This window comes from Danio rerio, chromosome 3, assembly GCF_052040795.2.
Source record: "Danio rerio strain M-AB ecotype USA chromosome 3, GRCz13ab, whole genome shotgun sequence".
NCBI classification, from domain to species: Eukaryota; Metazoa; Chordata; class Actinopteri; order Cypriniformes; family Danionidae; genus Danio; species Danio rerio.
In genome coordinates this window covers 67447631-67462500 of record NC_141023.1, presented here as the reverse complement: position 1 = coordinate 67462500, position 14870 = coordinate 67447631, and the positions used below count along the sequence as shown (strand labels likewise).

At 35.7% G+C, this 14870-nt stretch overlaps 1 protein-coding gene across 3 annotated transcripts in view; it reads right to left on the bottom strand.

Moving 5' to 3' along the window:
- Positions 1 to 11293, bottom strand: part of fam20ca (FAM20C golgi associated secretory pathway kinase a) — a 68025-nt gene extending 56732 nt beyond the window's left edge. For 2 of the 3 annotated variants that reach the window (XR_015481446.1, XM_087245388.1), the window contains exons 1-2: positions 10349 to 11293; positions 2547 to 2728 (exon numbers count right to left, since the gene is read on the bottom strand). Coding sequence is in view for 1 of the 3 variants with exons in the window: in XM_087245388.1 (XP_087101514.1) it covers positions 2547 to 2728; positions 10349 to 10878 (712 nt within the window). In the remaining 2 variants the exon portion in view is untranslated. Of the gene's footprint in view, positions 1 to 2546; positions 2870 to 10291 lie in introns of all 3 variants that reach the window. The other variant, XM_087245389.1, reaches the window with a different exon arrangement.
- Positions 11294 to 14870: the final 3577 nt, after the last annotated feature.

Below are 14870 nucleotides of genomic sequence, written 5' to 3'. Positions count from 1 at the left end.
TAATACTAAGATGTACTAGTGTAGACGAGTGTGTATTTTTCGCGAGCGGGTTTGTGACGGGGGTGGGGCGATGGATCGTGTTGTCTATTGGCCATCGGCGATGAATGATGGCATCGTCTATTGGACCAAGCCTAATTACAGTAGAGCGCTAAACAGCAATGTACAGCGAGCTGACAGGGAAGATGATGAGGTCACTCACTACATTGGTCGCTGGTTCGAACCTCGGCTCAGTTGGCGTTTCTGTGTGGAGTTTGCATGTTCTCCCTGCATTCTCGTGGGTTTCCTCCGGGTCTAATTGGGTAGGCTAAATTGTCAGAATGTACTTGTCGGGTTGGGCCATGTCGGGTCTTACTTTTATGGCCCGATTACAGCCCTAATCCAAATGTCGTGTGCAGAGGAAAGGCGGCTTTACTACACACAGCATACCTAAAAGTGGACTGTACCGTACCACACAGTGAAAATGGGCCAAACAAAGATTATAGTAAATAACGTGATCATTTTTAAAGGAATTATTAGAAAAATATTAATAAGTTTGCCCTCTACTGTATATTAGATTGCCTGAGGCTGAATTAAATGCAGTTATCTTTGGTTGAGCTGCCCCTTTAAGAGCGAAGCAAGCAAACTAACCGTGCATCAGCAGAACATTTTGATTTATTTATTTATTATTTTTTTGTCAGGCAGATTAATGAGATTGGACAGCAAAGATGGCTGATACGGCTTTACGTCGAGTAATCCAAAAAAAAAAAAAAAAAGCCTGTCTCATATTTCCCCCGAGGGCACCTGCGCAGTTCTGCAGTCTTATTGAACTCATTAGTTAGAGACACATCAGCAGGAATAAAGCCATAATCCTGCTCCATACGCACATAAATAAGTGTACATCCTATGATTTGCGTCAACCCCCAGAGAGCTGCTCTATTTATTTGATTAAATGTGGTCTATTTTTGCTAAATGTTTCACTGCTTTGGTGTCGTTTGTGGAGAGCGTTTCGCTAAGTGCTGCATTTATGAGCTTAATTAATCCTAATATGCTAAAATTACCTCTGGAAAGGTGTTGTTTGTTCCTGAGGCTGTGCTAAGAAGTGAACAAAGGCAATTCTTATAGTGTTTTTAGTGCCACACACTGCATAAAATATGGTCAGAAAAATCTAAATATCTTCCAGGCGCAACCCAATACTGGGAAACACCCATACACGCTCATTTACACACACTCACTCACACACTACAGCCAATTTACAACAAAACACACCCTAAGTAACGTATTTCAGATTCACAAATATGTAGACAGCGCCCTCTAGTGGATTTGTCATCTAAAACATACAAAAAAAACACCGTAAGTTCTGTATTTCTGATTTGCAAATAGGTAGACAGCGCCCTCTAGTGGATTTGTCATCTAAAACGTACAACAAAAAACTGAAAGTAACGTATTTCTGATTCGCAAATATGTAGACAGCGCCCTCTTGTGGATTTGTCATCTAAAACGTACAACAAAACACCGTAAGTTCTGTATTTCGGATTCAAAAATATATAGACAGCGACCTCTAGTGGATTTGTCATCTAAAACCTACAACAAAACACCGTAAGTAACGCATTTCTGTTACGCAAATATATAGACAGCGCCCTCTAGTGGATTTGTCATCTAAAACATACAACAAAACACTGAAAGTAACGTATTTCTGATTTGCAAATATGTAGACAGCGCCCTCTAGAGGATTTGTCATCTGAAACGTACAACAAAACACTGTAAGTTCTGTATTTCTGATTCGAAAATAGTTAGACAGCGCCCTCTAGAGGATTTGTCATCTAAAACGTACAACAAAACACCGTAAATAATGTATTTCTGATTCGAAAATATGGCAACAGCGCCCTATAGTGGATTTGCCATCTGAAATGCATAACAAAACACTGAAAGTAACGTATTTCTGATTAGCAAATATGTAAACAGCGCCCTCTAGTGGATTTGTCAACTGAAACATGCAACAACACACCGTGAGTAATGTATTTCAGATGGTACCTCACTACAACGTTAGCAGATTATTTAGCTTGTTTTAAGGGGAAAAAAATCACAGAATTTTGACGTATTATTCCTAAAACAAAACAATATTTTTTCATAATTTCTAGAAAATTATGCTTCTTGAATTCATAACTTTTAGATATTTTGATTAGAAACAAGATCAAAAACTCGATGTAAAGAAAGCATGTTGTGCAGTGTATTTAAATGTCTGGTCTGTGGTTCTGGTGTCTGGAGTCAGAGTGTGTTTTATAAGAGCATCACAGCGCTGGAGGAAATAAGGCTAGTGAGATCTGGAGGTGAACTTTCAGTCTAATGGAGGAAGAGTATCTGTCCATCTCAGGCTCTCAGGGGAATGAAAGGCTTCTGTCGTCACTCTGCCTACAGAAATAGGTCCTGAAGTCCGCTAGCATGAGTACGCACACACACACACACACACACACACACACACACACACACACACACACACACACACACACACACACACACACACACACACCTGCTGTAAAGCACTGGTCAATGGTGTTTTTTGGACTCACCCACACTGCTGATCTTCTGGGACAGCAGGTCTCTGAGCAGCGCGGTGATCACAGGATTGTGTCTGGAGTATAGTTCGTATCGATTAATCCCGATGTGGAAGCGCAGCCAGTTTGGGTAGGACTCGCTGTTGGCTTCTCCTGGAGGACTGAACTCCTCCTCCTCCACGTTACCCTCATTATGCCTGAACAGGAGAAATAATACAATATATAAGAATTCAGGATCTTAGTCACTGGACTGTGACTAATGAGGGGGATTTAAAGGGGCAGGTCACACAAAAACTCAAATTCTGTCTCCATTCAGGTCTAACTCTATTTTTCATTGCCTTATGATTTTACATGTCTGAATGTTTATTTATTTATGTAATATAAAGCGGGCGCTGACAACAGAGGTGCGGATCCAAATGCAGGGTTTATTAGCAGGACGTTCAGCAAGCAACGCTCAACACAGGAGCAAACAGATGTATACGGGCAGTCCAGATTCGTAGTGAAAATAACAGGCGAGAGTTCAGAAGGCAGGCAGCAGACAGGGATAAACAATGAAACAAACAAAACAAAGCAAAGGTCTAACATGGAAGGCATAGAAAGGAAAATGTTCACAAGCAGTATGACAAGACTCAGCAACAATGCGTGTGTGTGTGCTGTCTTAATAGTCCCTTTAAGTCTTTGAGCAGCTCCCAGCAGTGTGAGTGTAATCAATCGTTATCTGAAACGTGTGTGTGTGTGCGGTGCATGACTGGATCTGTAGTCCATGTAACAGCGAGTTTGTAGTTCTTTAGCAATATTTGTTTTTACATTTGTTTTTTAATTTTGTTTTTTGATTGTGACAATTTAGTTTTATTTTATTTTATTTTTCCTTTTTATGTAACTGAAGGTGAGCGTGTCTGAACGTGAACAGCATTTTTGTGCAATAACAAAAAGGTTTATTTATTTATTTGTTCATTTATTTATTGATTGATTGATTATTTGATTTATTTATTAACTGAATTATATTTTTAACTGAATGTGAGCAGCAAATTTGATTACCTTTATTGTTATTATTATTATAAAAATAATAATAATAAAATAATAATAATAATAGTCTTTTTTATAAATTAATATTATTTATTATTTATTTAATAATAATATTATTTATTTTATGTTAGTCACTGCATAACAGGAAAACACAAAGGGGAATTTATTTATTTATTTATTTGTTTGTTTGTTTTTATTTATTTATTTATTTATTTACTGAATTATATTTTAACTGAATGTGAGCAGCATGTTTATTTAATATTAATAATAATAATAATGATAATAATAATAATGTTAATATTAATAATAATAATAATAATAATATTTTTATTAATTAATAATATTTATTATTTATTTAATGATAATATTATTTATTTTATGTAAGTCACTGCATAACTGGAAAACACGGAGGGGGAATTTATTTATCTATCTATCTATCTATCTATCTATCTATCTATCTATCTATCTATCTATCTATCTATCTATCTATCTATCTATCTATCTATCTATTTATTTATTTATTTATTAGTTTATTAGTTTATTTATTTAGCTGAATGAATCTGCTGGATTGATACTATGATGACAGGAAAATGACTGAATGCATCAGCTGTAGTTCCTTCCCCTGTGACCTCTGACCTCATAATAACACGCACACACACACACACACACAGACACACACACAGACACACACACACACACACACACACACACACACACACACACACACACACACACACACACAGTTCGGTCATAAAAAACACTGCATGCCACCATATTCAGGCAAGGTTAAAATGCAATGTTTAGCTAATTTAGGCATGCTTAAATGCCCAGTTCAGGCAAAAATGAACATTTCAGAGGTTAAAAAAATATTACGAATTGATTTTTCATGTTGAACACAAAATACTGGAAAAAAACAATCCTTTTGTAAAGCACAGGGAGTCTGATGTCGGACTTTTTAAAGCTGAACAGTAAAAACACATATATTTATGCTTTTTCCTTTTGAGATTATTTTTATATTACTTTAAAAGACAAATTAAAAAGACAAATAACAGCATTCACCCATTTTATGTGTACAGTTAAAGGCAGAATTTTTCTCCTCCCTTTAATTTTTATCTTCTTTTTTTAATATTTCCCAAATTATGTTTAATAGAGCACGGAAATGTTCACAGTGTGTCTGATAATATTTTATCTTCTTTGGAAAATCCTATTTGTTTTATTTCGGCTAGAATAAAAGCAGTTGTTAATTTTTTAAAAGCAATTTTAAGGTCAATATTATTAGCCCCTTTGAGCTATATTTTTTCCTGATAGCCTACAGAAAAACCATCATTATACAATGACTTGCCTAATTACCCTAACCTGCCTAATTACCCTAATTACCCTAGTGAAGCCTTTAAATGTCACTTTAAGCTGAACACTAGTGTCTTGAAGAATATCTAGTCTAATATTATGTGCTGTCATCATGGCAAAGAGGAAATAAATCAGTTATTAGAGATGAGTTATTAAACTATTATGATTAGACTTGTTGAAGAAATCTGCTCTCCGTTAAACAGAAATTGGGAAAAACTAATAAACAGGTGGAGAATAATTCTGACTTCAACTGTATATAAAAACAAAAAAAGACCTGCTCAAAAGCGTCTCACAGCCACGCTTATAACCCTCACTGTGAGTCAGGATCAACTGGAAATTCTGAATCTGCAATATCACAAGTCTCCAACACATATGAGCTCTGGATATGTGTTTCCTCTTAATATTTTTAGCTTTATTCATTCATTTATTTATTAGTCTTATTGGTATTTTATTATTATTATTATTAATATTATTATTATTATTAATATTATTATTTTTGATGTTATGTCATGTTCTTTGGATGTTGTGTAAGTTATGTTTTGCTTGTCTTCTGGTGTTGTTATTATGTGATTGTGATTAATTGTGGGACTCTCTTGAAAATGAGATGGTACATCTCAAGGGGTTTATCCCAATGAATAAATATCCCCATTCTTGAGCTCCAACTGCAAAAACACAACAACAACAACAACAACAACAACAGAAGAGGACTGGTTGCCTTTAATTTTTAAGTTGAATCAAAGTAACATTCAAATTAAATAACAATAAACTGATATAAAACAGTTTGTAAACTCAACAAGTCAAGTTAGGCACATGGATTTATACTTTTAAATTCACCTAGAAATGTAATTTTGTACAGCGCACCCTCAATACAAGACACTGTAGTAATGTACAGTAAATACCATAGTGTATTTGAACATACTCTAGTAAAGTGCATTATACAGTATAGTATTTAGTACTTTTTGTAAATGAATTCTCCAGCGCACTGTAATAACAACTATAGTGAACTGTAATAGTTACTGTAAACTTTAGATTTTACTAGTAAACAAGTGTATTGTAGTATAATATATACTGCTACAGTTGTAGAAAACTACAGTACTGGGGGAATTTGTTTTGTATTACTGTAGTTGTTGTGTTTCCATAGCAACTGTAGAATCACCACAACAGATCAATCACTATAGTTCTTGTTACCATAGCAACTGTTGAATCACCACAACGGATCAATCACTACAGATCAATCACTATAGTTGTAGTGTTACCATAGCAACTGTAGAATCCCCACAACAGATCAATCACTATATTTGTTGTGTAACCATAGCAACTGTAGAATCCCCACAACAGATCAATTACTATAGTTGTTGTTTTTCCATAGCAACTGTAGAACCACTGCAACAGATCACTTGCTATAGTTGTCGTGTTACCATAGTAACTGCAGAATCACCACAACAGACCAGTTACTATAGTTGTTGTGTTACCATAGCAACTGTAGAATGACCACAACTGATCAATCACTATAGCTGTTGTATTTCCATAGCAACTACAGATCAATCACTGTAGTTATTTTATTACCATAGCAGCTATGGTATTACAACTTTTTAAATGCAAGTACTTTACTATAGTACGTTTTAAAAAGCAGCACAGTAGTTCCTATAAATGACTGTAGTATTGTTGATGTGGGCAGCGTGGTCATTATTTACTCAAAGTGAGATCACTGTGACCTCGGTGACGTGAGATTGTTTTTCGTTTTTGTAGTTCCTGTCGATCTCGTTTTCCCAGTTGGTTTGTAATTAATCCATGTTAACACTCCTTTCAGCCTCCTTACAAGCTCAAAACAAGCAAAGACATGTCCAGTGTTGTCCCAATAATCACCTTTGTTTATTAGGAAACAGATGAGTTCCACTTTATTTCACCTGTCTTTAACAACTAGTGTTTACATCCAAAATTAGCAGTTCTAGACGCAGTTACTGTGTGTTCATGAGTATTGCAAAGCACGACAGAAGTGTGATGCGATTACACTGAGAAAAAAAAAAAACTGTTTAGTGTGGTAAAATCCAATACATCTACAGTCATTATTTTCAAAATGCAATAATAAATGTCAAGGAATTTCCCCAAGTAAACTGTAAAACATTAAACATTTACATCTAATAAATAGAGTTCAGTGAATTCATTTACTCCATTCATTCATTCTCCATCTGCTTAGTCCCTTATCTATCAGGGGACATCACGGTGGGATGAACCGCCAACTATTCCAGCATATGTTTTATGGATGTTTTAGTGGATGACCTTCCAGCTGCAAACTAGGAAACAGGGAAACACCCACACACACTCATTCACACACACACACACACACACACTCATACACTACAGCCAGTTTAGTTGATCAATTCCCCCATACCGCATGTGTTTGGACTGAAACACCCGGAGGAAACCCATGCCAACACAGGAAGAACATGCAAACTCCACATAGAAACACCAACTGACCCAGCCGGGACCTTCTTGCTGTGAGGCCACAGTGCTCACCACTGAGCCACCATGCTACTTATTGCAAATAATTTTAAGCAATTCTTAATCAAAAGCTATTGTCTTGCTTGGGATGCCCACAAAACCCTCACATCTGTTTATTATGAACGGCGAAAACACTGAAAGTGAGAAAAAAAAATCGAATGCATTTGACTTAATTTGATAAAGCAACACGTCTTTTGTCTATTTGAGATAATCATTGGGCTTTTACTCAACATTTACCCTAATGTAACCCTGCTGTTCCTACACCACCCAACCCGCTCCAAGCTGGGATCGCAAATATAGGAGTTGGTTCCTCTGTTCCTCTAACAAGGAGGCTAAAGATCATGGCCTCTAGCGGCTGTCACCAGAGCAGCTTTTCGTGCCCAAAGGAGTGAGGTTTACCAGCACAGCACTTCACTAGCTGCCCACTGTTACACTCCTAAATAAAGTCATTCATTTAACAGAATATTCACACGTTGCATGTACTTATATAGCTTAATGTACTGCATTTTACTCAAATTGTTACTGCAAATGGATTTTGTCAAGTAAATCTTAAAAGTGATTGTTTTCAATTGTGTATCTTATATAAAGTACATGTCTGAGGATATACAGTTGAAGTCCGAATTATTAGCCCCCTTTTGATTTTTTATATATTAAAGGGCACCTATGGTAAAAAATCTACTCTTCAAGCTGTTTGGACAGATGTGTGTGTTGGTATAGTGTATAGACCGTCATACTGGGGTGATATGAACACACCCAGTCCTTTTTTTTCAATTTAACTACAAAAAAAAAGGGTCGGCCAATTGGAGCTGTTTTCAAATCGATCGCACCATTATGTAGGTGTGCGATCCCCCCGCCCAACGAATTGATTGACAGCTGCGCGCATTAACATGTTCCGGTAATCATGTGTATATGTCAACAAGACCAGACAGACATACGCAAAGCAACCGGGAATAAAAGCTCTGTTCTGTTCGCTAGGATCAGCAATCATCATCAAATGTGATTAAGAGTGAGTTTCACATGTTTAAAGTGTTTTAAAACAGAGTATGTGTGTAATTAATTACAGCGTTTTACTTCAGCTTTACTTCATCAGCACAGCCGCGTGTCAGAACAGTTATAAAAGAAGACGCTTCAATCCCGGTTTGTGGAAGTTAAATCAGGTTTATTTTGTACATTAGCATAACAGATATGCACACAGTACTTGAGGTTAGCCTTAACTAAGCTAAGCGCGCTCTGTCTGCCTGCCTGTGTGTGTGTGTGTGTGCGCGCGCGTTAACTTTGTAACGATATTGTGTGTGACTCATCAATGCAACTTCACAATACTGATTAGTAAAGGTTAGTTTTTACTGTAGTATCTCACAAACGCTACGTGAGACCTTCTTCCTTTAAGTCTGTCTGTTGTCTGACGCAGCTGAGGGAGGAGGCATGAGAAAGTGGGCGGGAAAGAATCGCCTTAAAGGCGCAGTACGACAAAACCACCCCCTGCTGGAAATCAGTATAAAACAGCATCTTGTAAAAGGTGTAATGAAAAATCTGATGGGTATTTTGATCTGAAACTTTATATACACATTCTAGAGACGCAAAAGACTTATATTAAATCTGAAAAAAGGCGTAACCTAGGTGCCCTTTAAATTAAATTAAATTAAATTAAATTAAATTAAATATCTCACAAATTATGTTTAACAGAGCAAGGAAATGTTCACAGTATGTCTGATAATATTTTTTCTTCTGGAGAAAGTCTTATTTGTTTTATTTCTGCAAGAATAAAAACAGTTTTGAATTTTTTTAAAGCCATTTTTGGGACAAAATTATTAGCCCCTTTAAGTTGTTTTTTTCCGACAGTCTACAGAACAAACCATCATTATACAGTAACTTGCCTAATTACCATAACCTGCCTAGTTACCCTAATTAACCTAGTTAAGCCTTTAGATGTCACTTTAAGCTGTATAGAAGTGTCTTGAAAAATATCAAGTAAAATATTATTTACTGTCATCATGGCAAAGAGAAAATAAATCAGTTATTAGAGATGAGTTATTAACACTATTATGATTAGAAATGTGCTGAAACAATCTTCCCTCCATTAAACAGAAATTGGGGAAATAACAAACAGGGGTGCTAATAATTCTGACTTCAACTGTATATTTATATATACACACACAGAATACATGTAGCTCTACATGTAAATACAAACTTTTATCTTGGATGCGAAAAATAATTAAAATGGCATACAGATATATACGTGAATATATTTATTTTGTATTTTATATACAGTACATGTGTGTTCACACATTCATAAATATGCACGTAAATACATGTATCATGTAAATACAAACGTTCGCGATTAATCGCTTGTCAGCACTACTTACTATGTTTATTTCATTTGTTTATTTGGCAGGGACAGTTTTCATCAATTGGCATACCTGTACATGCTATTAACATTAATTTACACCTTATTACATGGCATTAGCCTAAACCAAACTCTTCTACAAAACACCTAACCCAGGGGTAAGAATATTCTACATTAGTTTGGTTTCATAAAGTGTAAACCAATGACTATCTGTTAAGAGAAAGATCAGATGTAAAGCATCTATCTATCTATCTATCTATCTATCTATCTATCTATCTATCTATCTATCTATCTATCTATCTATCTATCTATCTATCTATCTATCTATCTATCATGTGTATATTTTTGTGCTTCATATAGTGCGTTTCTGTGCATATTTAAGCAAAATGCACAGTATATAAACTTTAATCTTGCATGTGATTGTTTGACAGCACATAAATAATTCATATTAAATTATGTCTTATTATATAAAATGATCCTAAACCAAACCAACCTTCCACACAAACACCCAACCCTATATTTTAGGAATAATGTACTTTACATTCAATTAGGTGTAAATCAATGCTAAGAGAAAGATCAGATTTAAAGTGGCACTTGCCATTCTTGTTGTCCGGCAGCTTTGGGGTACAGTCTGATCTCCGCATTGAGGTTGAAAAGGGTGTCCTCTTCGGTTAGATCCGGCAGGACGGTCCGGTAGAGCGGATGTTCAAACAGCGACTGCAGCACGGAGGAGACCCGCACATCAATGCGCCTCTGCCGGCTGTCCGCCTCCCGCATCAGCCCCCTCTTCCCGGAGCCCTGCTTCTCAGAGCCGGCTCTCTCTGTCACCTTCTCCCGCGACTGCGACGTCAGATTGGAGTTGGGCTCATTGCTGAAATCCTGCAGTAATCTCAGAGAGTGCTTGTTAGGCCAGCCGGGATCGGCGGCTCTGGCTCGCTGTTTACCCCAGGATCGAGGCTCCTCGCCCGGCGTGTGAGCGCAGGAGCAGCCGCTGCCCCCTCCAGCGCTGGAGCTCGAGCCCGCCGCGCGCTTCTCCAGCTTGGGTAACAGGTCTATCATGATGTGCATGGTGCAGGCGATGAGGAACACCGTTAAAATCAGCACGCGGAATTTACGAAAGAGGATCATTATGGTTTATTTATTATATTTAGGCTAAATAGAGCACAATATGATGATGATGAGGAGGAAAGATATTCAAGAGCGCATCTGTCTAGCTACTGTAATCCTCTTTAAGATAGGAGATCCATGTTCGGAAAAGGTCTTCCTTTGCATCCTGCTGTGTCCAGATGCGTATCAATTTGGTATTCTTGGCATAGTTGATTTCTCCCCCTTTTTTAAATCAGATGCCCTGTCGCATCCTTACAGGTGCATAATAAAAGCGAAAACGTCCTGGTATGTAATGCAAAACACACACATACACATTAAAAAACCCCCAGATCGAGTCGTCAAGAGCCGCGGATCAGCAGTCCCATGTGTGGATGTGTCCGGCAGCATGTACAGATAAAGTGCATTAGTTCTTGATGAGGAGCAGCCAGTGACAGGTGTAGATGTATCAGTGCCCTGTGTGTTAAATATTGGGATCCTGCCTCTTCTCGTCACAGCGCTCAGATTGGCTCAGTGTGTGTGTGTGTGAATGTGTGTGTGTGTGAGACTCAAGGAAGAGCGACTCTAAGATATTGGGCTGGGAATGTGGCTGCAGTCCCCGCTGTTGCAGACAGAGGGCGCATTACACTGACTATAATAACTTTTCACGGTGACACTTTAGGTCACAATTCAGAGTATTAATGAAGCATTTACTAACACTACTGGCTAAATAAACCAATAATTAGCTGCTTATTAATATTTAGTAAGGTACAATGTTTAGGGCAGTATTAGGGATGCAGAATAAGATTTATAACCGCTAATGAACAGGTAATGTCTTGATAATAGGCTGATAATAAGCCAGTAGTTAATGGTAAACAATGGTTGGTAACACTTTAAAATAATAGTCCATTAGTTAAGGTATTTACTAACATGAACAAACAATTAGTAATTCATTCATTACAATATTTAGTCTTTGTTAATGTTAATGTTAATGAGTTAAATAATGTTAGTTCATGGTAACTCACTGTGCATTAACTAATGTTAACAAGCACAACCTTTATTTATTTATTTATTTATTTATTTATTTATTTATTTATTTATTTATTTGTTTGTTTGTTTATGTGTTTATGTGTTTATTTATTTATTTATTTATTTATTTATTTATTTATTTATTTATTTATTTATTATTTAATGTATTTATTTATTTAATGAATTTATTTATTTATTTATTTATTTATTTATTTATTTATTTATTTATTTATTATTTAATGTATTTATTTATTTAATGAATTTATTTATTTATTTATTTATTTATTTATTTATTTATTTATTCATGTGTTTATTTATTTATTTATTTATTTATTTATTTATTTATTTATTTATTTATGTGTTTATTTATTTATTTATGTATTTATGTGTTTGTTTGTTTATTTTTTATTTATTTATTAATTTATTTTAATAAAAGGTTTTATTTTTAACAATGCATTAGTTAATGGAAGGATTTTAATAATGCATTAGTTACTGAATAATAAATGCTGTGCAATATTATTCATACTTAGTTTAACTTTAGTAAACTGATTAGCTAATAGACTGTGTGTGTGTGTGTGTGTGTGTGTGTGTGTGTGTGTGTTTAACAATGGTTAAAGGGAAAGTTCCCCCATAAAATGAAAAACTCTTTCATCATTTGCTCAGCCTTTACTTGTTCCAAAACTGTTTGGCTTTCTTTATTCTGTTGAATTTAAAAGAGAAGATATTTTGAGAAATGTTGGAAACCTGTAACCATTGTCCTCCACGTTCAAAGTCTCTTAAATCCCCTTTCTCCCCCTTTCTGATGCTCACTTTGAACTGCAGCAGATCATCTTGACCATGTCCTAAATGCATTGAGCTGCTGCCATGTGATTGGCTGATCAGAAATTTGCATTAACATGCAGTATAACTGGGAAGAGAACACAAGCAGGAACTCTGCTTCTAACTACAGCTCTAGAGGTGTAGTTGTAAGTGTACAGTTTGTGACACAGTTAGCAAACGTTTGGTGGAATGATGGATTTGGGATACACCAAATCAATGAACTTTGTTTGTAAATACTTTTGACCTTAGTTAACTAATGATGGTTTTCAGAAATGCACCCCAGGTCTCCACACATGACTGAAAGCAAAAGACTTCCATAGTAAATACAAAAAAAAAACCTCTTTATCAGAAATAAATTCCAGCATTCCTCAGTGTATCTTCAACTGTTGCTTTAATAAATGAGAATGGAATATTAATGCAGTGGTGAGTGCCCCTTTAAGCACATGATATAATGTTGGTTAATGTTATTCATGAAAGGTTTCCAGGTCGGGTGTTCTGGACTTGATCTGTTGAGTTCATTACCTGAACTGTCAAGCTCAGCATTTAAGCAAATAAACACAAACAGTGTGATACGCAAGAACTCTTTTCACATACACACACACGCACGCACGCACGCACGCACGCACGCACGCACGCACACACACACACACACACACACACACACACACACACACACACACTTTACCAAACTGATTTTAAATTATTTGCCATGTAAGAGGATGGAAAAGCGAATGAACAAACACACAGACAAGCACCAGCACAAACACAAATTAACACAAACAAATGCAAACATACAAACACACAAACAAACAATCACAAACACCAACAAACAAGCACTCAAACAAACACATAAAGACAGACACACAAACAGAAAACAATCACACATAAATACAAACACAAACAAATACAAACACACAAACAACAAACATCAACAAACAAACGAGCACACAAACAAACAAACAAACAAACTCAAACAAACAAACAAATACAAGCACAAGCACACAAACAAACAAACAAACAAACAAACAAACAAACTCAAACAAACAAACAAATACAAGCACAAACACACAAACAAGCACACACACAAACAAACAAGCAAACTCAAACAAACAAATACAAGCACACACACAAACAAACTCAAACAAACAAATACAAGCACACACACACAAACAAGCAAACTCAAACAAACAAATACAAGCACACACACACACACACACACACACACACACACAAACAAACTCAAATAAACAAATACAAGCACAAACAAGCACACACACAAAAAACAAATAAACTCAAACAAACTAATACAAGCACACACACACACACAAACAAACTCAAACAAACAAATACAAGCACACACACACACAAACAAGCAAACTCAAACAAACAAATACAAGCACACACACACACACACACACACAAACAAACTCAAATAAACAAATACAAGCACAAACAAGCACACACACAAAAAACAAATAAACTCAAACAAACAAATACAAGCACAAACACACAAACAAACCTTAAACAAACAAATACAAGCACAAACACACAAACAAGCACACACACAAACAAACAAATAAACTCAAACAAACAAATACAAGCACACACACACACAAACAAACTTAAACAAACAAATACAAGCACAAACACACAAACAATCACACACACAAACAAACAAAGTCAAACAAACAAAAACAAGCACACACACAAACAAACTTAAACAAACAAATACAAGCACAAACACACAAACAAGCACACACACAAACAAACAAACAAACAAACTCAAACAAACAAATACAAGCACAAACACACAAACAAACCTTAAACAAACAAATACAAGCACACAAACAAACAAACTTAAACAAACAAATACAAGCACAAACACAAACACACAAACTTAAACAAACAAATACAAGCACAAACACACAAACAAGCACACACACACACACACAAACAAACAAACAAACAAACAAACAAACAAACAAACAAATACAAGCACAAACACACAAACAAACCTTAAACAAACAAATACAAACACACAGACAAACAAACTTAAACAAACAAATACAAGCACAAACACACAAACAAACAAACAAACAAACAAACAAACAAACAAACAAATACAAGCACAAACACACAAACAAGCACACACAAACAAACAAACAAACTCAAACAAACAAGTACAAGCA